Raw genomic sequence first — 27,885 nt, 5'->3', positions numbered from 1 at the left:
TGAGGCAGAAGAGTTCAACCTTTTCAGACCTGGGACCCACCTTTATATTAACCATGCATTTGGGAACCTGCTGGCTTGCTTGCTTATTAATTTATTTTACCAAAAATGTGTATGGTGTTAGTGCCACTGTTGGGACTTCACCTTAGTTCAGGCTGCAACCCACTCTTGGTTCCCAATAATAATAATAATATAATAATAATTTATTATTTGTAGCCCGCCCATCTGGCTGGGTTTCCCCAGCCACTCTGGGCGGCTTCCAACAAGGATTAAAAATACATCAAAATGTCACACATAAAAAACTTCCCAACCTTCTGCTGCACAAAGATCAGTCTTATTAAATGGTTTAGTAACTCACACAGTTTCGGAAATGTGCAAGGCTCACAGCTAGATTTCATAACTGCTCGTCTTGGCTTTCTGCAGTCTGTTGAAGCAGTTGAATTGGAGCTGGGACACCAAGCTAGAGTGGTTTGATTCGGTTCGGCCATTTCTATGCCTCTCAAAGCCATTTTGGAAAAGGGAACTGAAGGGACCTTTTTGAGCCAGCTGAGAAAGTTGAGCAGAGAGGGCTCTTCAAGCTGCTGGATGCAACAGGGACCTTGTCCCCATTTGCTGGCAGTAGAGCTGGGGAACCTGTAGCTCTGCAGATGTTGTTGGCCTCCAACTCACATTGGCCCCAGGCAGCATGACACAACTGCCAGGGGCGATGGGAGTCCAGTCATAGCTGGAGGGCTATGAGTCCCTCACTATCCTATGCTGACCAATGGGCAGCCCTATGGCTTGCAATTATTGCAAGAAACGTTGATGTTTTATGGCGTGAACGTGTGGCGGTGTGAAATGGATATGCATGCCTGTTTGAAGCATCGGTATGCTAATCAAGTTTCCCAGACACTCGTAAAGGTGCTTTTAAAAGATGCATATGCATGCATCTTTTATTTCCGTGCTTTACGCATTTGCAGGGGGGAACACTAGCAAAAGGGCAGGTGTTTCACGCAGCCATCCAAATGAGTAGCCCGGCTCTAAGTGAAGTCAATGGAATCTGAGTGTGATCATGCTCAGGATTGGGGCAGGGGACAAGGCTAGCTTTAGGGACTGCTCCCAAACCTGTGTGTCTTTTGCCCTGTAGCATTCCTTCCCAAGACCTGCTGTTTTAACTGCTGCCTCATCCAAAGAAGTAGTTAGAGCTAATTTCTTTCCCTTGAAGTGTTTTAAATTTTTTATTATTACCGCTGGTACTTAATCTTTGAGTTGATGGAACTGAAGGTGCCTATCAGGCTGTGAAATATTTTTTTTAAAAGAAGAAGAAGAAATGAAATGGTGAAGACAGGCTGCGTTGCGGCAGCTCACAGCCACAGGGACAGCAGGAGTCATAAGACCAGGAGGATGGGCAGCAGGGGGAGTGACAATATTGCTCCCCAACATCATTTAAAAGAATAAAAAATTGCTCAAGGACACTCGGAGACTGAACTGCTGTGGAACCAAGGGCAATGTGGAAGGAAAGGAGAAGAAGGTTTTTATTAACTGCTCAGGAAACAGAGGCAAAAGAATTGGGGAGTCGTGGAGCAGATTTCCTTTGTGGCTGGAGGGGGGGAAACATAGAGAATGTTTAATTTGCAGGGGCACTTTATAACCCAGTTTTAGAACTCTAGTGGGGCACTATTTTCTCTCTGGGCACTTCCAGGTGACCTGTCTATCAAGCATTCATCCTGATTTGTTTTTAGAGTGATGAGACAGTGGCAGCCATTATATAATGAGCCTTTGTTCTGATTTGTTTGAGTAATGTTTAGGTAGAATTGCATCAAAAGAAGTGTGGATCCCCCACTTTTCGGGGCATTTCCCCCTCGCTTTCCTTATCGGAAAAGTAGATGGGGGGAAATAGATGGGAAAGACCTCCCAATCAACTGTAATTGTGCAATCTGAATTTACTGGTATGTGACTGGTATTTGCCAACCCAGCCCTACCGTTAGGTAAAGTGAGGCAACTGCTTCAGACAGCAGGTGCAGAGGGATGGGAGCTATGACATCCCCATGGCTGCTCCTTCCAGGCCTCCTGTTTTTTTCTCTTCAGAGATGGGTCTTTCCATATCAAGTGATCCAGCGTTTTTACCTCTTTTGCCTTGCCGAATCATATTCATTTTATTAATCACTTTTTAAAATGTTAAATTTTGTAACTTAAAAGTTACAGTAAGTCCATCATGTGACATATCATATTAAGGCCCATGAAATTTTGAAGAGATTGGTGTTTTTAGTTTTGACACATCTCCATTTTGGGCTGAGCTTTTAATGTTTTTGTGTAGCCAGGCAAGGCTAAAATGGTCATATATATTTTTTTGAAAATTCAAGCCCTCATCCCTCACAATCGGGATGGGGAAAAGATTAAAATGTTAGTTTTAGTTATGCTCATTCAACAAGTGTACAAAATTTTAAGAAAATTGGATAATATGAGGTAAAAAAAGTTGCATCACTTGATATTTACGCTACATGGCCTGTCTTCCCCCTGCCCCCAAACTAGCTTGCTGCCTCAGCAGTGTAAGTTTAGTGTCATTTCAAAGAAGAAAATTTTATTTTATGTTTTAGTACTGTTTTTATTTTGAATTACATGGGAGGCACCATACTCTTTTCAGGGCTTAGGTTTCTCAACCTGTGGGTCCCCAGATGTTGTTGGACTACAACTCCCATCATCCCTGAGCTCTGGCCTTGCTAGCTAAGGGTGGTGGGAGTTGTAGTTCAACAACATCTGGGGACCCACAGGTTGAGAAAGGCTGGCTTAGGGCCTCTGAAGGCCTTAATCTGGCCCTATGCCTCAGGTACTGTGGAAGACATAATATCATCACTAGTGGTGAAGTCAGGGTCTACTGCCAGTCTGGATGACTTCTGTATGTGAAGAGGGGAGGGGGGTGCCATTTGTTCATTACCTCAGGTAGCAAAGTGTTTCAGGTGGCCCTTTCCTTTCCTCTCTTCCGCTTTGAGGGAGAGCTGCCCCAGCCGAGAGAAGCCTTTTGCCTAACTTCTCCATATTGTTCCCAGTCGTTATTTATTAGCACCAGTTACAGATAGGTAGCCGTGTTGGTCTGCCATAGTCAAAACAGAAAAAATTCCTTCCAGTAGCACCTTAAAGACCAACTAAGTTAGTTCTTGGTATGAGCTTTCGTGTGCATGCACACTTCTGCATGCACACGAAAGCTCATACCAAGAACTAACTTAGTTGGTCTTTAAGGTGCTACTGAAAGGAATTTTTTTTGTTTTTATTAGCACTAACATCCATCTCAACATTTTTCATTTCTGCACCTGTAATTTTCTTTCACCTGGGAAGTATGGTGTGCCACAGAATTTCACTGAATTACACTTTACAGTGGTACCTCAGGTTACATACGCTTCAGGTTACAGACTCCGCTAACCCAGAAATATTACCTCGAGTTAAGAACTTTACCTCAGGATGAGAACAGAAATCGTGCGGCGGCAGCAGGAGGCCCCATTAGCTAAAGTGGTACCTCAGGTTAAGAACAGTTTCAGGTTAAGAACAGACCTCTAGAACGAATTAAGTACTTAACCCGAGGTACCACTGTACTGCAAAGGGAGGGGAGATCATGGAGGGATCCTCCATTAAATCTTGGGGTCCTGGGGGAGATTGAGGTAGCCACGCTTCACTTCCACACTATATAAAGCACCATTTAGCACACATCTGACAGCCCCAAAGAATCCTGGGAATTGTAGTTTGTTGAGCGTGCCAAGTGTCCCTATTTTCCAGGGACAGTCCCAGATTTACAGAAGCCGCCCCAGTTTCTGATTTGATCCCGGAATGTCACGCTTTTCCTTAACACATCCCTGTTTTCATCAGCGAAATGTCAGAGGGTATGGAGTTATGCGACCACCAGGCCAAGGAGGCAAGTAGCTATAAAACCTTTAGAAGACATCTATAGGGAAGTTTTTGAATATTTAATGTTTTATTTTGTTTTTATATACAGTCGTACCTATGATCTCGAACACCTTCTGACTTGAATGTTTTGGCTGCCAAACGCCACAATCCCGGAAGTGAGTGTTTTGGTTTGCGAACGTTCTTTGGAACCCAAATGTCTGACAGCTATAGCTTCCAACTAGGGCTTGACTTTACCAGGGTTCTCCAGTTGCAACTGGAGGGGGTGATTACTCTTCTAGGAGCCGCAAAGTTGAAACAGTTGGAATTGTTGCTGGTAGTGTGTGATCTTATTCTAGTCCAGACCAAAGCTTTCTTGAAATCAATCCTATTCTTGCATCCTAATTCCTCTTGACACTTGCAGTTGTTTGTTTATGCCTGAGTGCTAGCAATTAGGCAAGTCACTTCCTTTCCCCCTCCACTTTCCATCCCATTCTGATCCTAGTTGCATTTGGCTGAAGTCAGGGAGGTCTGTGAATCTTTGGAGAACATTAATCTGAAATTTGGCTGGTTTTCACCCATTCAGAAGCAGCTACACTACCTGTAAGTTTCATCCAATTCTGGCAAAAGGGTTTTAAAAAAACCCAATTTTATTTATTTATTTTTTACATTTCTTGATTTCTTCATTATAGTCAATGAAGAGACACATGAAGCTTTGGAAAACCAAAGCCACCTTTCACTGTGGATCTGAAGCAAAGCAGGTCTCATCCGAAATGGTCCGAAGCAGAGCAGCTCCTTACCCAAAGCAGATTTGCCAAGCATAACCCAATTAAATTGCCCTCGATGAAGCCTAGACTTGGCTTGAAGAAGGGCAGTTTTCTTCCACTTCTGCTAACAAAGATCTACCTTATGATGCTACAGAATGAGCTGCCTTTGCTTTGAGAGTATCCAGGGTAAGATGTGCTGATCTTCCAATTCATGCAGCGGAAGGGGGAGAGAGATCCAGAACATTGTGTGACTGGCGGTTGCTGGCAGGGATGCCAATGAGTGTTGAATTTACAGTGATGATTTACAGTGCAGATGACTGATGGAATGGGAGAGTCTTCCCTCTTAAATATTTGATTGTCAGCTATACAAAGCGCCAAGCAATTTAGCCTCGAGCCTTTTGCATTGGAGTTTTTTTGCTTCTTCTTCTTTCTGCCTCTGTCTAGCCTGTTTGTTAGAAAAGTCATTATTCTAACCAAAATAGGAACATAGGGAGCTGCCCAGACCATTGGTCAGTACTGATTGCACTGGCTGGCAGCAGCTGTCTAGCTGGGTTTCAGGCAGATTCACCTGGAGATTTCAGGGACTGAACCTGGGATGTTTTGCCTACCAAGCCTATGTGCCCTATAAAATATACCAAAGAAGAAGAATAAAAATGGAGATCACTGCAGTGAATGTTTTAAAAAGGAAATATATAATACATGAGCAGTGATTGAATGACGCTAAGAAATCAAAGAGACCCGTTAGGAAAAAGCTAGAATGAGGAAGCATTGGGAAAAGGCCACTGGGTGGCAGCAGAGGGAAATTTGGGTTGAGGAAAGCGTAGAAGTGGCTGGGATTAAATCAGGGATGGGGAAACTTGTGGCTTGGCAGAGGCTGCAGGAGTCCATCTCCCATCAGCCCCAGACAGCGTGGCCAGGGGTGATGGGATTTGTAGTCTTGTTAGCTTCTGGAGGGCCACAGGTTCCTCACCCCCCCCCCCGATGAAAGGGTGTTCAGGATGATGGAAGGAAACTTATCCAAGTGCGGATGTTTGGGAAGAACAGGGTTGTGATTGGAGGGGAGCTTAGTGGCAAGAGAAAAGGTGGCTATAGGTTCAGGAAGGGCAAAGGATTGTGAGAAGGGATTGACTGCAAGGCTGGGGGGTGGGAAGTGGGGAAGGAGGGAGAGTGAAAGCTGGGGGCAGGGTGATAAACAGATGGGGTGGAGGTTAGCTGGAGAGCTGATCTGACAGAGGGATGGGTAAAGCAGGTGTGGTTGGATTCGGAGGGAAGAAAGCATGGCGTCAAATGTGCCTATATTAAGGGGGGGGGGGGAATAGCGTAGTGACTGCTTTGTGGAATAAATCCACCAGTCGCTTTATTGCTCAGGGACCACTCCACACGGGTCTTCCCCTAAGTTGTTGCTGTGTCCTTATGGGAGACTAAAAATGCAGAGCATGCACACAGCAAGCAGGTGTTCAAAAAGTGGCATATTGTGCAGACAAGCTTGTCAGAAGGCTGGGATTGGCTCCCTTGTCTCCCGTACGCTCGGTGGCTGGCCCACGTTGGTGGCTAAACAGTTGTGTGCGATTGACTTTAGATCTGCTGGCAAAACAGCATCTTTTAATGCCTCCCTCCAGCTCTCCTTCTGGATCCTTTGTCGCTGTCCTTTTCCGACCGATGTTTCTTTTGTCCTGGGTTGCAGGCAATCCATGGTGGACATGGGCAGAGCTCTGACAAACACCCTGGTGCTGTCCATGGTGCTGGGCTGTTCAGCTGTCCTAATGGATGACTCGCTGCCAAGCTCCGGGGAACCAGTGGTAACGGTGGCCGTGGTTTTCGGGGGATCTTCCTACCCTGTCCACATCCGCAGCCGGCTGACGCACCAAAGCTTCCTGGATATGCCTCTGGAGATCCACCCGGTCACCGTAGTAGTGAACGACACCAACCCCAGGACTCTCTTGACCCAAATCTGCAACATGCTGTCCAGCACGAAAATTCACGGGATCGTCTTTGAGGACAACATCGGCACAGAAGCCGTGGCGCAGATTCTAGACTTCATCTCGTCCCAGACCAACGTACCCATTATTAGCATCAGTGGAGGATCTGCTGTGGTCCTAACACCCAAGGTGAAAAAACCTTTTCGTTATTTTGGGAGACTGGGGGTGAATGCAGTGCACCATTCATAAATGTGTCGGTTATAGCAGTGGGTAGCCGCTAAGAACCTGACTCCTATCAGCAAAATATATAACTGCCCATGACAGTCGCAGTAAACAAAAAGAAAGTACTCTGAGCATGTGCAGTTAATATTTCGAACTCGCTTCTCATTGCATTTGCTCGTTTCCTAAATTGAGGCAGGCAACATCTCTCAACCTAACCTACTTCGCATGGCTATTGCGAAGATATAGAAGGAGGATTAAAGCTGGGTGCAAAAGGGAACTTAGTGCTTGTATCCTAAGCATCAAAATTTGCTTCCTTTAACCATAGTGATGGGTCATTGCACTATACAGTTTTGTATTTTTTCCTGGGTACCCCACCCCTGCATTTTAGTACAGTTCTAAGGTTTCAACTAGTCTTAGTCTAGCCTGGTTATTGCTTTTTTTTCACCAATGCATAATCCCTATGTTCAGTTGCACTCCAGAAGGAGTTGCCTTAGGCCTGTAGCCACAGGAGAGTGGGTGGGGTGCTGTGAAAAGAAGAGGGTTGTACTTTAATATATATATATTATTTAACTATTTTAGTTTTATAGGTAAAATACTAAGGAGCCAGTACTTTCCCTAACTGCTCAGTTTAAAACAGCATCAATACTGGCTCCTAATTTATAGTGTTTTGTCCCAACTGCAAAATCACTGACATGTGCCGGGATTTTTAAATGTTGCAGAATAATTTTTATTTTATTAGTAACATGTTAAAATTATTGTTGATTTTATACCGCTCTCTTATAAACATAGGCTGCCTTTAATATCTGTTTGTTTTGCTTTGATAGTGGCCCCATCGCTATCAACCTTTTTGCTCCTTCCTCACAAGACAGTCAAGGCTATAATCCTGCACTCACTTACCTGGGTGCAAACCCCATGAAACACAAAGAGACCTACTCTGAGTAGCCATGTAGATCATTGTATTGTTTAGTTAACTATACAGTGAATTCTTTGTGACTGCCTGGACTTCAGCTTACCTGCGGTGTGATAGCATTTGCAGAAAATTCCTTTGTAGGGAATACCATATCTCAGGTGAAGCCACCAGAGCAAAGAAGCACAACGTAGCTTCCTGTCCCTCTCTGCTTGCCACCACACCCTTCCCGAACCTGCTCCAAATGATTGGGGGAACCCCCAAAACAGGTTTAGTGGGACTTGCAGGGAGATGAGAGGGAGGGGATATTGCGCTGTGCAGCCAGAAGTCCTTGCACTGGCAGTGCTACTTGTCTGGATACCACCCATTCTGTATGGCTGTATGGTCCACCTCTCTCTCTAGGAAAAGTCTAATGCTAGACGTTTGGGGAAATTATATAATAGAAGAAGAATTTGTGTTCTAAACAGGTTACTCTCATCCACTTGTAATGTGACTATTAATTCCCAGTATGTTGCCAAATATCTCATACACCATACAAGCAAAGTCAGGCTGTAGCAGTTCCATTACAGTTCCATTTCCCTAAGCCTGTTGCTAGGGATGCGGGTGGCGCTGTGGGTAAAAGCCTCAGCGCCTAGGACTTGCCGATTGCATGGCCGGCGGTTCGAATCCCCGCGGCGGGGTGCGCTCCCATCGTTCGGTCCCAGCGCCTGCCAACCTAGCAGTTCGAAAGCACCCCCGGGTGCAAGTAGATAAATAGGACCGCTTACCAGCGAGAAGGTAAACGGCGTTCCGTGTGCTGCGCTGGCTCGCCAGATGCAGCTTGTCATGCTGGCCACGTGACCCGGAAGTGTCTGCGGACAGCGCTGGCTCCCGGCCTATAGAGTGAGATGAGCGCACAACCCTAGAGTCTGGCAAGACTGGCCTGTACGGGCAGGGGTACCTTTAAGCCTGTTGCTACTGTTTTTATGGCCAAAGGCTATCAGGGGTCAGCAAACTTTTTCAGCAAGGGGCCCTCAGTCCCTCAGACCTTGTGGGGGGCCCGGACTATATTTTTTGGGGGGAAATGAACGAATTCCTGTGCCCCACAAACAACCGAGAGATGCATTTTAAATAAAAGGACACATTCTACTCATGTAAAAACACGTTGATTCCTGGACCGTCCGTGGGCCGAATTTAGAAGGCGATTGGGCCATATCCAGCCCCCGGGCCTTAGTTTGCCTACCCATGGGCTATAAGCTAATAGTTACCAACATGTGGAGGGACAGGGTCCAGGGTCCTGATAATCTGTGTTATATTCTCCTGGCCCTGAATGGCCAAGAACTGTTGTTGTCGTTTTAGAGGCCAATGATCCAACCAACCATTTATTTGTTAGCTGCTGCTAAAACTGTCTTGGTCAGGAAATGGAAATCAGATAAACTTGCTTTGATTATGGAGTGCCTACTGAAAACCTTCCGTACTGCTGAAATAGGGAAAAATGGACTGTCTCGCTTCGTAATGAGGGGAGGAAGCTGAGTGGCCAATGACTTTGTCAATATGTGATGTCCGTTTATCGATTTCTGGACCAATTGTTGTAAGCAAGTCCCAACAAGTTATTGCACAGAGAATGCTAATGTTGAGGAGAGGCTAGTGGGAAGGAAGGCAAAATGCCATCTGTTCTGCATCCATCCCAAAGCCATTGGGATGTAGCTCAGGTGGGCGAGGGTGGGATCCAGTCCCATGTTTCACCCCAGCCAGGCTGCATTTACCTCTTAAATCACCGGCTCAGAGCACGTGCAAGTTCAGCGCAGTGGTTGCTGTAGGGCACCCTGATTCCTTACAGGTGGGCTGTGCGCTGTGTAATTATTTTTGGCTTGCCTGCCTGTCACAGGATGTCAGCGACGGTTACTGTCACCTGCTCACGGGGAAATTTCTCTGAGCCTCGTTCAATGGCAGCACAGCTTACATAAGACCAATATCATGTGTGATACTTACCTTGAGGGGTGGGGGGAAGCCTTTAGGACATGATTAGGAACAATAAGGACCACCTTGGATCAGCCTCCTCACCTTCGCCATGCTCCATTAGTGCTCATTCCCCTGGCAACATGTGCTCCATAAAGCAATTCATGGAAATGTCCATAGCTGGCCACTAACAAGTTCTTGCTCTCCAGTCAAAAAGGGCCTCTGGCTTATTGACAGGAACTTGCTGCTGGGTCTCGCCAAATTAAAGCCATGCTTTCTAGAAGAGCTAGTGGGGCGATGTCTCATCATGCGGAAGCTCATCCCTGTGGTGGCTGCAAGCAACCCCACCCATAGCAGCCTATCTGTTACACGATGTAACAGTGGCATAGGGAGAGCCCTGGTGGATCTTGCCACCACAAACCCACCCAAGCATGAGTCCGTGACAGTGGGGTGATAGCTATCGCCTGCATTTCCAGAGGAGCATCTTGCCACATGGAAGTGAACATCAGAGGAAGGGGCCAGTCTATGGTGAATTAAGATAATTTTAGTCTCTGAATTTCATGGTCTCAAGGTGGGGTGGGGTGCTCCTTTAGATGGTAAAATGTATTCCTTCACTTCGACTTGTGGTCAGCCCCACCCTGATGCATTTGGGGAATCCTCCTGCTTGTTTTGCTAAATTAGGGGGGGGGTTTAAACTTCTGCCCCAAAGGCCTCCCCCAATGGCATCACTGAAAGCCCACTTCCTGGCCAGGTGTTCAATTTTGTTAAACAAGTGCATATTCCTCTCATTTGAAGACCAACAGCAACTCTGTCCCAGGTTGAGTTCAGTCTCCTGCTCCTCATATAATAGAGTGGTGGAAACAGGTGACACATCATTCGCTGACTGTTGTTGCATTGGAGTGAGGAAATAGCACCATGCAATGAGATCATGACGCATATTTCAATGGCTATAGATTGAAGGGGAAGGAAAGCGAGATCAACACAGGGGCTGCCATTTTGGGAAGCCACCCCCCGCCATGTACTTTTCCACCTCTGTTCCACCTTATCAGCGCGCGCACACCCACCCACCCACACACACGGCAGGAGCCCAATCAGATGCAATGGAACCGTTGTTCACATGTCCGCTACAAGAAAGCAGGGTGTGTGGGTGGGTGTAAGCAGAAAGGGTCAGTGGGCTGAAACTTCACCCATCCTCTGTGTTTCCTGGTCGCCTTGTTTGCTCCAGTTCCATTTCTCTGTTTCTGTTGGTCCAGGTTCCAGAGGTGAACCTGAAATTGGTGTGTGTGAGAGAGACTGAAACAGTGGACTACAGCCAAATAAGGCAGAGGAAGCAAAAGGGCTCAATGCTCATGTCCTGTATGATCCTGTTGCTGCTAAAGGCTCCCCACTGTCAACCCCAAAGTTATGCGTACATGGGAACAGGCACACGAAAAGAAATATGGCTCCCACCATCAATGGTGGGCTATCATGGCTGAGTGGGCACGACAAGCCCTGCCAATGCAGCAACTGAAGTGCTCTCCATGGTGCTGAACATTGTGCTCTATTGGGAAGGCCTTAAAACACACACAGAGAGAGCCATTATTTCCAGTATTTCTGGCAGTAACCCAGATCAGTGCCTCCCAACTTGCTAGCTGTTCACACAAGGCTCTCCGGCACGTTAATCCACACGGTCCCTTTGCTTACCACTGTTCAAAGTAGTGTAAGAGAAAGGCTGTGGTAGTCTTGTCATGCCTGTAGTGAGCAGGAAGAGAAGAGGAGAAGCTCCAGAAGGTTCCCCCCTTCCCCCAGAAGAAGCTAATGCTCATAGGGAATGGACGTTGGTTATAACATTGGTTGAGCTGCCTAATGTGTTTCCACAGTGTTTCCTCGGGGCCAAGAACAACAGGAGAAGTTCATTTAGAGTATTAGCATATTGCATCCCCTCCCTCCTTGCCAACCTCCTTCCATGATGTGCGTCAGCAGCAGGTCACAAGTAAATGCTGCATGGATTACACACACGCGGCGACCTTTCTGAGCACCCAGGGCTTGCACGTTGAAGGAGAGGACGAGAAATGCTTTAATGCATGTGAAAGCATGCTCACCTTTTCCCCCAATCTAATTTATTTAAAATAAACTAAAATAATGTGAGCACTTCATTCAAAATGACACCCAGGCACAATCAAGCTCTTAAAAAGAGCAGGGGGTGGTGGTGGTGGAAATGCTAATCACTGTTCCTCCCCACCCTTTAGCTAAACACCAAGTAATCATTTATATAGTTTCCATTTATAGCAATGCAAAAAAGAGGGTTACGGTGCTTCACCGTTCTCAACTGGCTCTGATCAACAATTGAAATTTTGTTTTTCTATAAGCAGAATATTTTCATTTCAAGTGTTTTAATTCACTGATGCAAACACTGATCTCATAGGAATGCTGGCTCATTTTTATATTTTAGCATAGCATTTGAATACATTAAGGCATGATTATGGGGTTGCGTTTTGCGGCGCAAATGTTGACTTTCTTGGGGACATTATAAATCGGGGATGGTCCTCCAGATGACCGTGCAGGATGAGGCTGATGGGAGCTGGAGTCCAGCATCATCTAGAGGGCCGCACCCAGTCCTTATCATAAATAATCATCACCAAAAGCTTGTTTCAGAATCAGTTCCGTGTTTTTGAGCTTTATTGGAGTACTCTTAGGGGAAACTTGTTCGTTTTCACATCATATTGTTGGTGTTCTAGTTTTGCTGTCACATTTGCAGTAATGAAGTAGCACCTTCAGTTTTCATTAGATTTAATGCTAATGTATGGCTTAGCATTACGTGCATGAGTGCCTCGCTTGTTCACTTCCTCCTCCCTGCCATCGTCTCCAGCGTGGCCACAAGGAGGAGATCGGAAGCTTTCGCTTCCATTTTAAATAAACTGGAGCTTCGCATTACAGCTGAACCTTAGACAGTGGCTAATCTTAACTGTGGTTTGTTGCAGAGGAGGAGAGCGGTGCTGATGAGCCCAAGGCTTGTTCACATAATGCTAAACCAGGGTTTCCGAAACTTGGGTCTCCAGCTGTTTTGGGGACTACAATTCCCATCATCCTTGACTACTGGTCCTGCCAGCTACGGGTGATGGGAGTTGTAGTCCAAAAACAGCTGAGACCTAAGTTTGGGAAACCCTGTGCTAAACCATAGTTTAGCACAGTGTTTCCCAACCTTGGGCCTCCAGCTGTTTTTGAACTACAGTTCCCATCATCCCTGACCACTGGTCTTGCTAGCTAGGGATGATGGGAGTTGTAGTCCAAAAACAGCTGGAGGCCCAAGGTTGGGAAACACTGGTTTAGCATAATGTCTGAACATAGCCAGTGAATTTCATCTGCTTTAAAAAAAAAAAATCATCCCCCATCCTTCTAAATTCTGGACACAGCTGAGACTGAGCTATACAAAAGCTTCCAAATGCTGATCCCGGGGGGGGGGGGGGACTGCAGGGAAATCTGTGGCTCCTGAACCATTGGCATAGGGCAGGCACGCCCAACTCCCAAGAGACTGCAATCTACTCCCATTATAAAAAAAATGGCAGTGATCTACCCATTGTCATTGGAGGGAGGAGGAGCGTGCGTGGGGTGGGCGTGTCAAAGGGGAAGATTGCCCAGAGTTCCTGAGCTTTTTTTTGGGGGGGGAGGCCAAAGTTGTTGAGCTTTTTAAGGGGGGTGGATATGGACAGAGCAAGGGGGCAGGGGCAGAATCATTCAAAATACTTTGCTTATATTCCCGCAATCAATAAGGATCCCAGGGATCTACCTGTCAATCGCAGTCGACCGGTTGGACATCGCTGGCGTAGGGGAAAACTCAGGAAGCCTCCCAAGCTTTGGGAGCAAGGGATCTGTACAGTGCTTGAACTTCTCTGATTAAGCTTGTGAATGCTCTCTGAGTTGTCAGAGTTGAATCTTGGGCAGGCTCCCTTTAAATCAGCGGTTCTCAACCTGTGGGTCCCCAGATATTGTTGGACTGCAACTCCCATCATCCCTGAGCTCTGGCCTTGCTAGCTAGGGGTGATGGGAGTTGTAGTTCAACAACATCTGGGGACCCACAGGTTGAGAAAGGCTGCTTTAAATGCTCTCTATGCTTTAAATGCTTGAGAGCCAGTGTGGTGTAGTGGTTAAGAGCGCTAGTCTCGTAATCTGGGGAACCGGGTTCGCGTCTCCGCTCCCCCACAGGCAGCTGCTGGGTGACCTTGGGCCAGTCACACTTCTCTGAAGTCTATCAGCCTCACTCACCTCACAGAGTGTTTGTTGTGGTGGAGGAAGGGAAAGGAGAATGTTAGCCGCTTTGAGACTCCTTAAAGGGAGTGATAAAGCGGGATATCAAATCCAAACTCTTCTTCTTCTCTTCTTCTCTATGAGCCATCCTCCAAGCCCATGCAGCTGAATGGAAAGAGCCCCATCCTAGCCCAGCTATAACTCCAGATATTATCAAGTCACTAACTTCAATCACAGCTATGATTCAATGTCCCTACCCCACCATTCTGCTAATGTATCAAAGATCAAAGAGCCTTCTGTCAGTAAAGGGGGCATGGCCCTTTATAACAAGCCAGGAAAGCTTCAAGGAAGAAACCTTTGTTGAAAGCTAGATCTCCCCTCCCCCCATGGCAAGATAGTCTTCAAAATAGCCCCTGTGGTGGTATCTGAGAGATGGAAAGACCACATTCACTGGAACTCCAGGAGCTAAATGGTGAGCAGCTATCCGGGTTGTTTGGTCTTCTCTCTCTCCCCTCCCCTCAGGGCAAGATGGTCCTTAGGTAGTGGAAGTTGGGGGAGGGAAAGGCAAGGAGCAGAATGTCACCTACTTCCAAACTAGTGGTTTTAATGTTCTTTAGAGTGCTCATTTTTCAGGGGAGATCTTTCTTCAAGGTCCTAACTGATTTAGGTTTGATCTTGGCAATCTGTTTTCCTCATTTTCATCCCATCTTCGCTGCTGCTGCTGTCCTGGGATTATATACCTCTCTGAAACCCATTTGTTTTCTCCTTGCTCTTTCACTTGACAACCCCTGTACCTCTGCTGCAACCTCAGATTCCAAGGCAGGCCAGGTCCTCTTCAACCCACGTTGACTATCTCAATTTGCCTACTACTAAATCTTTCCTACGTGGTTTTGTCTGGAACTGCTTTGCATCCCTTTAGAAAACAATTATTTGGAAACTGCAGCAAAAAAAAATCTTGCTGAATTTCCAAGTGAGTTTCTTCCAAAAAAAAAATAATAACAGAACACCTCTCCAACTCCAAACTGTTTTGTAAATGTTTTAAAGATAAACACCAATCAGTTAATCTTGTCCTTAAGAGGGCCAGGCTGGGCCAAAGAGGGAGATTAGACAAATGAAATATTCAGATGGATATCAAGCAAGTACTGACTGAAAAACAGAGTATTCAACAAAGTCAGTTCTCCATGTGATTCCCCCCTCCCCCTTTGTGTTTTAATACTGAAGGTTTGGCTTTTAAAATAGAAACATACACAGAGGGCAAGAATGAATTCACTGACTGTTTAGGCTGATTGACTTGGCTAGGAAAATTTTGACCTTGCCAAATGTTGACTCAAATGAGCTTAAGTTCCCAAATGAAGATACTCTGGACCAGGCATAGGCAAACTCAGCCCTCCAGATGTTTTGGGACTACAACTCCCATCATCCCTAGCTAACAGGACCAGTGGTCAGGGATGATGGGAATTGTAGTCTCAAAACATCTGGAGGGCCGAGTTTGCCTATGCCTGCTCTGGACCATGTTTCGTTTGTGGATTGCGACATTCGCCATTGCTTTGTAAAACGGGATGTTCTGGAAATTGTGTTGTGGGTGGCAGAGCAACTGAGTCTTTTGAAAGTTATTGCTCTGTGAGTATGTATGGGTATGTGCATTTGCCCATATAGCAAGAGAATCAAATGTTAGTGTAGGAAACAAGAACAGACCAGGAATAGCCATTAGGAACTGGGGATGAAAGAGACCACTTGTAACAGCTGGCCCAGGCAAAGAGCAGCTGAGCCAGAGCAGGAAATAAGTGCCAGAAGTGATGACACATCTTCTGCCTCTATATATCATCATATAAAGATTGACTAATTGAGTTCCACAATAGACTTGCAGATTTTAATGGTGGGGTGTGTGCTTCCTGTTTTAAAATCGGAGAGCTCTGAGCTACAGAGAGAGTTCTGCTGATGCACCCGGGCTTATGCAGCAAGCAGGTGGCAAATCTGGAAGCAAAAGGAAGGTTTTGCACCTCACAGCTCATATTAAATTGGGAAAGTGTTGAGAACAAGAGTGGCCATCAAGCCTGCTATTCAAGGTCTGTGAAAATAGCTAAGAAGTCAGTAATGACGGACTAAAGTAAATAAATTTTTAAAACTATTCATGTACCCCCTTTTACTAATCCATCTCTCTTCGCCTTTCCTAGGAGGCTGGCTCTGCCTTTCTACAGCTGGGTGATTCCATTGAACAGCAAATACAGGTGATCTTCAAAGTCCTGGAGGAATATGACTGGAGCTCCTTTGCCATTATCACCAGCCTATATCCTGGATACAGTGTCTTCTTGGATGTGATACGGTCCTTCACAGATGCCAGCTACTTTGGCTGGGAAATCCAAGATGTCCTCACCTTTGAGATGTCCCAGGACGGGAGCAACTCCAAGATCCAAAGGTTGCTGCGTCAGCTAGATGCTCAGGTGATGATTGTGTACTGTTCGCGAGAGGAGGCGGAATACCTCTTCCAAGTGGCAGAACAGGCTGGTTTGATTGGACCTGGCTATATCTGGATTGTGCCTAGCCTGACCGTGGGGAACATGGATGTCCCACCTGCCTCTTTCCCAATTGGCCTCATCAGTGTGGTGACGGAGAGCTGGAAAATGAGCCTGAGGCAAAAGGTCCGGGATGGTGTGGCTATCATCGCCCTCGGAGCAGAGAGCTATTTTAGGACCCATGGCTACCTTCCCATAGTGGGTAGAGACTGCAACAACAAGACACCTTCAAGTATACCCACAAACAACACCTTCTACAGGTCAGCCCGGGCAACAGCCTATTAATTAACACGATTTAAACCCTGTTGGCTACTGGTGTGCATCAGAAATTAGAATTTGATTTGCAGCAACCATTTGTAAGGAAGATTTTGTGCCTTGGTAGTTAGAGAGACTTTAGTTTTCATACACTTGAGAATTCTGCCATTTTCTGCAGTCATAATTCTGCATTTAGAAATGGCCCATTTTCTACAAATGCAATTCTCCAGCTTATTGCACATTCCATTCCATTTTAAACGGGCACCGCTCCCCCCAGGTAATTCTGGGAGCTGTAGTTAAGTGTGCCAAGAGTTGTTAGCAGAGTCCTATCCCTGCCACAGAACTACAATTCTCAGAGTGATATAACTAACAATCTCTCTGGGAGTTGTAGCACAACAGTAAAGCTCACCCAAGAGTCATTGAGCTAGCAAACAAAGGATGTTGGATACCACTCCCTTTGATATTTTGAAGCTCTTTGCTATTCTTCTTTCTGTCGTTTGAGCCGATCACCATAGTTTCAAGTGGGTTGTGTGGTCACTGGTACAGCAGTGAAGAATGAGAGAGGGTGGGAGGGAGAAAGAAAGAAAGAAAGAAAGAAAGAAAGAAAGAAAGAAAGAAAGAAAGAAAGAAAGAAAGAAAGAGAGCCGAGGAAGGCTCAACTGTTGTGAGTCAAGGGATGGCAAAAATCTAAAGTATGAAGAAAGCTAACTGAGCGAAACATTTTTTAATTTCCCGGTTTTAATGAACAGTTCTGGAGTGTGACACTCAATAATTGAGCAACGGCTTTAACTTGGGAGTTATGTAAATCTTGGGCTTTGCTACTAATGGGTACTTGCACAACCTTCAAGTCACTCTGGGGGTATAAATAATAGACAAATAAATGGGACTGGTGCTGGTGGAGCAGCCTGAAGATCATAACTTTGGAAGTATTAGATGTGGATGAGGGAGTTGGCTAGAAGGCAGCAGGGCAAGCGCAGGAGCCTTTAAGGAGGGAAGGATGATGAACCTAGATTCATCCAATGAAGCTGAATCTTGGAAAATTCAGGGCAGACAAAAGAGCTTCACAAAGCAGACCGCTGTGGAATTTGCTCCCACAAGGGGCAGTGACAGCCACCAACTTGGACGGCTAAGAGGATTGGATAAAACCATGGAGGTTTAGTCTGTCAAGGCCACTAGACATAGCATGTTCTGCTTCCACTGTTGGAGGCAGTGATGCAGCGGCGGAGAAAGCCAATTGGGTGCCTGGGGCAGCTTGTGTGCCCTGCACCCAGGGATGGGGCCAGCCACCCGCAGGGGCAGGGCGAGCCGGGTCAAGACGCTCCGCGGGGTCTCTGAGGAGTCTGCCTGCCTCCTCCCACTCAGCCGCCCTACAACTGAGGGGGAGGCAGTGGGCAGACTGTTTGGGGCAGCGCGGAGCATGCGGGCACCCAAGCTACTGTGTCACTCCCAGGAGAGATGCATGGCTCGGGTGCGCTGCAGGCCCCGTGGTGAGTGCCGCCTGGCATTTTGTCACTCCCTTCAGTGGTGACACCCAGGGCGTAGAATTGTAGAGTTGGAAGGGGTCCTGAGGGTCATCTAGCCCAACCCTCTGCAGTGTAGGAATCTGAACCCACAACATGAAACCATACCAGACCCTGGTCAGCTTTGCAAATGTGCTCGCATTTTTATTGCTGCCGGGTGCTCTCCCCATAAGACCACTTGCGAGAAGGCTTTTCTACTAAATCCTTTCTCATTCACTCTTGCATCTCTTGGGGAAAGCAACGTCTGAGCTCATAGGGAGGTGTAGGCATTTTCGGTAAAATGCACTTTAACCATCTTGCTCTGAACTGATGAGGCCTGGGTGGTTGTTGCAAGGTCAGCATGCGAGAGAGACGGAAGGGGAAATGTTTTCTCTCAAAGGAAGACAAATGGAGCACATTGCACTGATGAAATGGGGGGACTTCTCGCTTGTCCTTTCCCTCCTGGCAACCTCAAAGTGCTTTTCGTTTCCTCCCGACAGGCATTTGCTCAACGTGACGTGGGAAAACAGGGACTTCTCCTTCAATGACGATGGCTTCCTGGTGAGGCCCACCTTGGTGGTGATCTCATTGAACCGGCATCGGCTCTGGGAGATGGTGAGGGCTCCTTTTAATTTTTCTGGGCAGCCTTCTCTGCGAGTGGAGGCACAGTCACCCGTCCCGCCAGTGTGGTGTAGTGGTTAAGAGTGGTAGACTCGTAATCTGGTGAACCGGGTTCGCTTCCCCCTCCTCCACATGCAGCTGCTGGCTGACCTTGGGCTAGTCACACTTCTCTGAAGTCTCTCAGCCCCACTCACCTCACAGAGTGTTTGTTGTGGGGGAGGAAGGGAAAGGAGAATGTTAGCCGCTTTGAGACTCCTTCAGGTAGTGATAAAGTGGGATATCAAATCCAAACTCTTCTTCATCTTCTTCTGCAGGAGGGTTTACCCACCATTCAAGCTCCAGGCTTTCCTGCTTTAAGAGTTTCAGGGTGACACAGACCAGTGCTTGTGGAGGGGAGGAAGGGAAGGAGAAAATCAATGAAAGAGGGGTCTTGGCTTTAAACCAGGAGCCAAAGGCAGCCCTCCAAGTCTCTCTATATCTGGACCTCAGAACTCTCCCTAAGCCGCAATCCTTACTGTACCCAAGTGTTTTTACTTGGCTGGAATGTTCCCTTGAACTCTGATATTGCTCCTTGCTTGTCTGAATGGAGGATCAGGTGTGTGTGTGTGTGTATGTGTGTGTGTGTGTGTGAGAGAGAGAGTGTGCATTAAACTGCAAAATTTGCATCCATTGCTCCACCCACTTTTGTCTCTGGCCCCGATCCCCGCTGGTATATGACCCTCAGAATCTTGCCCAGAAGGGAATGTTACCCTTGGGCTGCAAAAAGAGTTCCCTGCCCCTGCTTTAAACCAAAGAACGACTTGGAAGCCCCCAAGTTCTGCTTCCTGTTGCCTTTCCCAGTTGTGCTTTGTGCTCCTCCCGGCTCCTGCCATCGAGGTGATGACTTCACTGAATGATTAAAAGCTGAAAAGGACGCTTTCTTCAGGATCTGCATGGCAATTCAATTTCATTTCATAAACAAATGGAAGCACCATGAAATGAAATGAAATTTGGGATTCATTTATTCAGTGTTACACAACTAATTTATTTAATTTGCGGCACCTTGGTAATGTATCACATGCTACGGGGCGCATAGCTCAGTTGGAGAAAGAGGGCGGCAATGCCCTTGTTTGCGCAAGATTACTTTGTAGTTTCGTTCGTGTGGAATTGAATTAAAAAACAGAACTGGACAAATTATGTGAAGGCAAATTGGCTTAAGTGAGTTAAAGATCAGAGATGAGGGCAACTTGGAAGCTTGTCAATCAATTGAGTTCATCAGAAGTTGAAAACAAATTGGAACCCTTGTGGCAGGTGTGGCTAACCCACGGCCCTCCAGATGTTAGACTCCAACATCAGTCAGCCCCAGCTAGCATGACATGGGGTTGGGGTGATGGGGGTTACAGTCCAACAGCATCTAATAGAGGCCCACGGGTTAGCTGGCTTATGGGATGAAACCACTGATACCCAGTGTCCTCCCTCAGGTATACAATAGGGGCTCTCCAAAATGCTGCACCATAGTGAAGGGAAATTTAAGTAACTTGATTCCCATGAATTCCAATACAGAGTGACTTGATCCACACGTCCTAGACTGGAACATAATTACCTTCATATTTCGCACTTCTCTGAACTTTTTGATACAGTTCTTGACTCAGAGAAAAGTACCAAAATGCATTAAAAGGGAATATTTTAAGATAAAGTGCATTTAGAAATGTGTGTATTGAGATAAAACAGAATTTAAATAGGGTGGGGTGGTTTTTTTGAGAATAGGTATTTTAAATTGAATATTCTTTTTTAAGCCACAGATTAATGTGGAAACAGAATATAGAGCAGAGTTGTGACCGAACACATGCAAAATTGACATGGAGCGGAAATAGGCAAAAGATAGAACAAAGTTCTGTTTTTAGATGGTTTGATATCCTGCTATAGGCACTGAACAGTATTTACATTTTGTGTGAGACTCTTTATTCTTTTGTCTAGTCCACAGGTCAAGTCCTACCGTTAGCCAGAGTGAGGTGGCCACCTCAGGCAGATGATTTTGCGTGTCGGGAAAGGGCAGGAAATTGTTAGTTGTTCCATTTATTATTGGGGCATTTTTACGGTCTGGAATAGGGGTGTAAAATAACTTTATTGGCCTCGGATACTGTGCTGCTTGGGGTAGAAAGGGCACCATTTTCTGCGAAATGTCACAGGGACATGCAAAGCTACCTTATACGGAGTCAGATCATTGGTCCATCTAGTTCAGTACTGTCAAAACTGACTGGCTGTGGCTTTCCAGATTTCCAGATGGGAACCTGAAGATTCCAGGGTCTTAGATTGGCCCTGTATAGTCAAGATTAATTTTGGGCCGTCCACGGTTATTGGCTTCATTTATCCTTGCATGGTTTTACCAGATAGGAATGCTCCAGTAAGTCTAGGCTCTTGAACAGTGCCACAGGTCCAGTTTTGTGTCAGAATTTTCCGGAGGGTGGCGACCTGCCATTCCCCTGGCCTTATTAGCATGTTCTGGCAGTTAGACTGTGCTGGGGGTCCATACCTGCGACCAAATCCTACTGCTGATTGGAGAACTGGCATTGTCTCCCTGCTCCATGGTTGGACGTTTTAAGCATATGAGACTGGGCCATTATTTTCTCTCTTCAGAAGTGGCAAAACCTAGGGGAGGAAAATAGAGCCAGTTGCTTGTGATGGCTGTGTGTGTGTGTGTGTGTGTGTGTGTGTGTGTGTGTGTGTGATTATTCTATCCGATAAACATGTGTTACTAAATATTTCTGGTTGGGTTTTCTATTCTTTTTGGAAGAGTGCCATAAGTACTTTGGCCGAGATGAAAGCTACCAGTGGAATAATATTAGTGTTAATTAAGTCAACCCTGCTGTTTGAGTAAATGTTTTCCATTGACACTTTCCCTTTATGATATGACTGGTTTGGGCTGTTAAAATGCTCTCTCGTGTATCATAGCAATTATTACTATTGCTTTGTCAATACTTCTCTTAAGAAACCGAGAGTACAATGCTATAAACACAGTCGATACAACTGCATTTGCAGCGTTAGGATGGACTTGTCCTAATATTCTCTCATTGAAGGTATTGAGGGAACTGCCAAATAGCATAAAAAGAGAACACATCTATCTTTTCGAACAACAATAAGCCTTTCTCCCATCCATCCTAGTTTGCTGCATTCCTTTTGTGTTTCTAAGAGCAAAATCAAGTTTGAAAGGTATAGTTTGAATTCACCAAATCTGCACACATACCATACGTTTAAAGTCTGTTCCCCACCCACCAAAAGGAATATTGGGAACTGCAATTTACCCCTTGCGGAGTCACAGTTCATAACAAACTACTGTTTCTAGAATTCTTTTGAGCTGGGGGTGGGAGAATGTGCTAAATGTGCTTTAAATGTATGGTGTGTACACAGCCTTAAACCTGCATGCCTCAGATTAAACATGGCAACTTGAGAATTTAGATAACTACACTCCAGAATTTGACTCTGAAAATTCATTGTTTGGGGAGGGAATGGATAGATAGATAGATAGATAGATAAATAAATAAATAGTTTTCAGTTGATAATGTTCATGTTTCAGTAGTGAAAGTAGCCAAGATTACCACCTAAATGCCAAGTGTGTAAAAATGTACACTATATGGTTTTTCAATGAAATTTGGTTTAAATGGGCTGACTTTAAAATGTGGCACATCCGATGAATTGGTTGTTGCTATCTGAACCTACCAGGATGCTGAGATAATCTCTGGAGGTCCTAATTTGGTGCCCCAATTGATATAGATATGGTGAGTTGGTCACTGAGGAGGAAAGGCTTTTATGATGCTTTGCTGGTGTCATTTCAATGTCAGTTGAAAAAACTTTTTCATTCCTCCAGACCTTTTAGCTCAAGGATAATTTAGGGGTCAAGTTGCTCACAATGTACTTGGGGTGAGCTTTGTGAGCCCCAAGATTCATCTTTCTGAGCAGGTCTTGGCAGCATCTCTAATGTCAAGTGATTCATGCTTGACTTGGACCACACTTTGATCTTATCAATTTATTGCAAAGCTTTTGTTGTCACAGTATATAAATAGACATAAAAATAAATTCTAATAAAAATGTAATTTCAGTAAGATCACAATAACTTGAGTAGATTTTAAAAATTCGGAATCCTATCCACCACCACCGCTTTTTGCATTTTATGGAAAGCAACAACTCTGTGCCATTGCATCCCTTCCCTTTTTGCAACTTTGATCAAGCAAGGTTTTGACCCATCATCCCTTGAGATACACGCCCCAGGATTGGTTTCTGTAATAATCACCTTTGGGATGATTAAAGAACTATAAAAGAGCAAGAGCTTTTTAGTGGAGTGGTCCTTTTAATCCATGTCATGGGAATCTCCTTGCTCATGGATACAAGGTTTGATTTCTCCAGGGAAGTACAGTTGTACCTTGGTTTTAGAACAGCTTTGTCCCTGAACGTTTTGGTTCCCAAACACCGCAAACCCAGAAATGACTGTTCTGGTTTGCTAACTATTTTTGGAAGCTGAATGTCCAACGGGGCTTCCAGGGCTTCCAGTTGGCTGCAGGAGCTTACTGCAGCCAATCAGAGCCGTGCTTTGGTTTTCAAACATTTTGGAAGTCGAATGGACTTCTGGAACAGATTCTGTTCGACTTCCGATGTACGGCTGTAGTTCACATACTAGCCTCCAAGCTTCCTGGGGAGTGTGATATCCAGCTAAGTAACAGGTTGACCACGGAGAGCTCAGATGAGGAGCAGCAGACCTAGAGTTAACAGTGGGGCCATAGAGTGTGCTCTAGCTGGTTACTGGAGCCAGACAACTGTCCCAGAGCAAAATGAAATCTCTCCACTCAATGCTCTGTTTAAAACCCAAGTTCCTCCTGCCTGGGGTTACATCTAGTTTGTGTTCAATCTCTGTAAATAAATAAGAGCTTCTATAGCCAATTGCTGCCGGGCCATTTCAAAATCTGGCTCATTTGAAACTAATATCACAAATTCTATTTCCAAAATGACTGTTATCTCCTGAAGTCAGTTGCAGCGGGAGTGTGGTCCCCCCCCCCCGCACAAAAAATCACCTCCATTCAATCAGGGAAACAGAAATAAAACATCTGTCTTCTGTATCCATACAAAACATACTGAATGCTAACTGCCCTCCCAATTGCTCTGTTGGCTTGTCATCAAGTTGCTTGGCAAATTGTTCTGGGTTGGGACTGCCTGGAAGCTGCCAATCTCTGCCGCCTCCCCGGTCAGTGCAGAGGCTGCCAGCAGCATGCATTTCCTGTGCCCCGGGGGGCCTGTGTTGACTTCTGGGTCCATTTCACGCTGTTTGGTTTCCTATGAGCTGCACAGAGACCTGGCTCTGTCCTATGTTCTCCTCCCCTCTCAGTCTTATAGTCATTTGCAGCAGAAATTTCCTGCTGACAACAGGCTATTTAGGACGGCACAGCCGGGGTGTCAAAGGCTGTGTACATGGCTGAGGGCCTCCTTTTGCTTGGTACAAACCGTGTCCCTTGCTTTCTGCCTCATTGCACAGGTGGGGAAATGGGAGAAGGGCATCATCCACATGAAATACCCGGTGTGGCCACGTTACGGATCCTTCCTGCAGCCCATGGCCGACAGCCACCACCTCACAGTAGCCACCCTGGAGGAGCGGCCCTTTGTCATTGTGGAGAAGACAGACCCAACCACCGGAGTGTGCGTCCGCAACACCGTCCCCTGCCGGGAACAGGCCAACCACACAAAGAGGTAAATAGGAAGGCAGTTAAGGGGTGGGGGGCTGCAGCAAGGATTTCTGGGACACACTTAGCACAAGTCTATATTTAGGGTTGGTTTGCGGGTATGGGGTGCCTTTTGAGCATTGAGCTTTCTGCTGCCTCCCCTTGCTGGCCATCTCCCCAGCATAAGCCTGCAGTGGGGTTAACCAATATGGCGCCTTTCCATTGCTGCTAGTCTACAAGCTCCTGACCATCGGCCACAATGTCTAGGACTGATGGGAGTGGATGTCCACCAGCCTCTGGAGGAAGCCATGTGCCCCCCCTGCCCCATAGGCCTTCCCATTGTAGCTGAAATAGGGCAGTATCCCAACTCCTGCACCTCTATAGCTCAGATATTTCCACTTGTGCAGTGGGACATCCCATGCCCTCCCTAAAATTGCTTTGGAGGGTTGGGGGAACCCCTGGAACAGATTTAAGGGGCACATGGGAGAGGGGTGGTGGTTTGGAGTGGGATTTTTTGCACTGACAGGACTATGGCTTATTGCTGCTTTGAGAAGAGCCCTTAGGGTTTTTTCTTTCTTAACGAAGGGTTCATGTTGTGGGCCGCTATCATTCACCTTGATGCCTTCTTTCGCATCGTAAAGAATATTCAGCAAGGCAGGCACGATCATGTTTGAATTCAGTGGCCTGATCAGAGGGCCAGATGTGGAACTCAGATGTCCACATCTTTGGAGAATTCATGAAGGGGTTGATAACCCTTTGCATAATAACCTTTGGGGTTGCTTCTTCAATGGCATGAACATTCCAGCAGGGTCCGTGGTTGAGCTGGTGGCACCTTACGCAACAGACTCAATTCTTGTTGCCCTGGTGTTCTCTGTACCAATCTTCTGCCGTGTGCTGACGAGTCCTTCAGCCACTATGTTCATATTTATTTATTTATTTCCCTCCCTCCACCCTCAGGTCTCACGGCCATAGCTGTCAACTTTTCCCTTTTCTTGCGAGGAATCCTATTCAGAAAATGGGAATTTCCCTTTAAAAAAGGGGAACGTTGACAGCTATGCTCAGGGCGCTTCACAGGATAAAATCAGAATATAAAACCACAAAACACACAACCAAAATAAAAACAACAACCCAATAATCTCACACACACACACACACCCCATTTTAAAAGGGCACAGTAGTCTTGGGACAAGGTGCTTGCACTTCAAATAGCTTAGTTGCGAGTAGGGCTGGACGATATCTGGATTTCAACATTGAGATATATCACCAGCTAAACATTGCACTATGCCAATATATCACAATGTCTAAAATAAGGATGGGAGCTATGTAGAGGCAAACCGCGAGTCTACCAACTCAAATAATGCCAGCATCGCAGCCGTAGATGCTGGAAGTTCGGCTTAAGCCTCTTCGAAGTTTCTTGGCTCCTCAGTATAAACTGGACAAGCATATCGTGTTTGAAGCAGTCTGCCTGGCACTGACTTGCTTGCCCAACCACCACTCCTGCTGCCCCAAAACCACAGAAACAAGTCTCTGACTTCGTATGGACGTCTGAAATGGGGAAGGGCTGTGCCCTTTGCTGGCTCTGTGTGAAGCAAGATCAAACTTGTCACACCCTCTGCAGTCTGCAGAGCAGATCAGAGCCTGTGACTCTCTTTTCTGTATCTGTGGGAAGCGTAATTAACTTTCCAAGACAAAAGGTGGCTGTGTGAGTCCGAGAGAGGCAAGCCACCTGAAGCATGGAGGGGCAAGACGATGGACAAATTCACTGGTGTGCTGACTGTCTTTCGATTCAGTTGCAAAGCTGAGAGGAAGCTGCTGGGAGTCTTCTTTTTATATGATGGCTTCCTTTATCCTTCTTGACTCCGAGTGTGTGAGTGATAAAGTTATCCTTCCTGCTGCCTGCCCAAGGAATATGAGAATTTGCCCCAGGCAGGGCCCCCGAGAAGTGTGCTCAATATCCAGAACCACAAAAGAAGCACATCAGGACTTGACATATTTTAATTTACATCACACAATTAATTGAATTTGCATAAAAATTACACAAACATGATGGATGCTGGGCCACTGGCTGGAGGAATCGTTGCCGTTAGTTTGAAATGCCATTTGTTTGCTTCCCAGGGTGGCACTAGAAGTGGGAGTCATCTTGATGGATGAAAATGATTATCAGTCAATGGAGATCTCAGAGGTTTTTTTACTTCTGAAAAATTTAGCAGGGAAAACAGAGAAGTTACCTTGAGTGTTCCTGGCTGGCTGAGTCTTGGGAATCAGAGCATTCTTAACTGTTTCTTTTCTTTCTCCGGTTCTTTTTTTTAAATTTACTGTTATATTTTTAAATAAATATAGAAATAACAAAAAAGAGAAAACAACTTGTATGCAAATCTCAATACATCATAGTTACATCTGCTATGTATCATATCCTTACAATGAGTAAGGCAATTTTAAGAACCAGGTAGTCAAAAATTAAGATAAACCTCCATTTCACTAAATGATAGCAAGGTTATCAAATGAGATTATTTTTGTGCTTACTTTTAATTATCTTCTCCTTCCATAATAAGGGTCACCATGTTTTTAATAGTTGCATTACAAAGGCAAATTCAGTTCAGCACAGCTTTTCCTATCACTGCATTGGAAAATCTTCACTTGCTGACTTTCTCCTGGACTTGCAGCTTTCAAAGACAGAGAAACTAAAAATGCTGCAAACCGTAGTGGATCCCAGTGAGAAATGCTGCTTCCTCTAAACCAGTGTTTCCCAAACTTGGGTCTCCCGCTGTTTTTGGACTACAGCTCCCATCATCCCTAGCTAGCCAGACCAGTGGTCAGGGATGATGGGAGTTGTAGTCCCAAAACATCTGGAGGGCCGAGTTTGCCTATGCCTGTACTAGGTGATATTTTAAATTGTAGTCCAAAAACAGCGGGAGACCCAAGTTAGGGAAACACTGCTCCAAACAGAGGAGGGGAACTTGTGTCCTTCTCCCAGCAGTTGCTAGACTCCAGTTCCCATGATCCCTGACCATTGGACATGACTCCTGCAGCTGATGGGTGTTGAAGCTCAACTACACCTGGAGGGCTATAGGCTTCTCACCCTTGCTGCAGAACATTGAAGGAATTTGAAGTAGTGTTTTCTTAATGCAGGAAGGATTCCTGTCCCAACACCGACAGCTTGGTTTCTCTAGGCAAGGTGAGGCTTTGGGATGGAGGCTCTGGATGAGGTGTCTCTGGCTTGCAGGTAGATTTGAAGCCCCAGCAGCAGCATCCTCCCCTCCACTTCTATGTCTATAAAGGTAGCATTTTCCCAGCAGGCTACCTGGTGAGCTGGCCCATCAATTACACTTCCAGGACTGCATACATGTAGTGACCCTGCAAGCAGACTCTCAAGGCTGTGGCTGCTCCTTGGAGGCAACTAGCTGGAAAGGTGGTCATGGCAGTCGGTCTGCCGCACGCCCCCACCAAGACCTAACCTGAAAAGTCTGCCCATAGTTATTAATCACCT

General features: G+C 45.9%; 1 protein-coding gene across 2 annotated transcripts in view; it reads left to right on the top strand.

Moving 5' to 3' along the window:
• The window catches only part of GRIN2C (glutamate ionotropic receptor NMDA type subunit 2C), a 90,638-nt gene that overhangs the window by 25,207 nt on the left and 37,546 nt on the right, over window positions 1-27,885 (top strand). For both annotated transcript variants that reach the window (XM_077924170.1, XM_028716799.2), the window contains exons 2-5: window positions 6,301-6,724; window positions 16,001-16,599; window positions 18,594-18,708; window positions 24,215-24,426. In XM_077924170.1, the coding sequence (XP_077780296.1) occupies window positions 6,308-6,724; window positions 16,001-16,599; window positions 18,594-18,708; window positions 24,215-24,426 (1,343 nt within the window). In that variant the 5' untranslated portion in view covers window positions 6,301-6,307. The remainder of the gene's footprint in view (window positions 1-6,300; window positions 6,725-16,000; window positions 16,600-18,593; window positions 18,709-24,214; window positions 24,427-27,885) is intronic.

This window comes from Podarcis muralis, chromosome 2 (genome assembly GCF_964188315.1).
Source record: "Podarcis muralis chromosome 2, rPodMur119.hap1.1, whole genome shotgun sequence".
In the NCBI taxonomy this organism is placed as follows: Eukaryota; Metazoa; Chordata; class Lepidosauria; order Squamata; family Lacertidae; genus Podarcis; species Podarcis muralis.
Note: the sequence above shows the minus strand (reverse complement) of the source record. Positions and strands in the feature narration are given on the sequence as shown.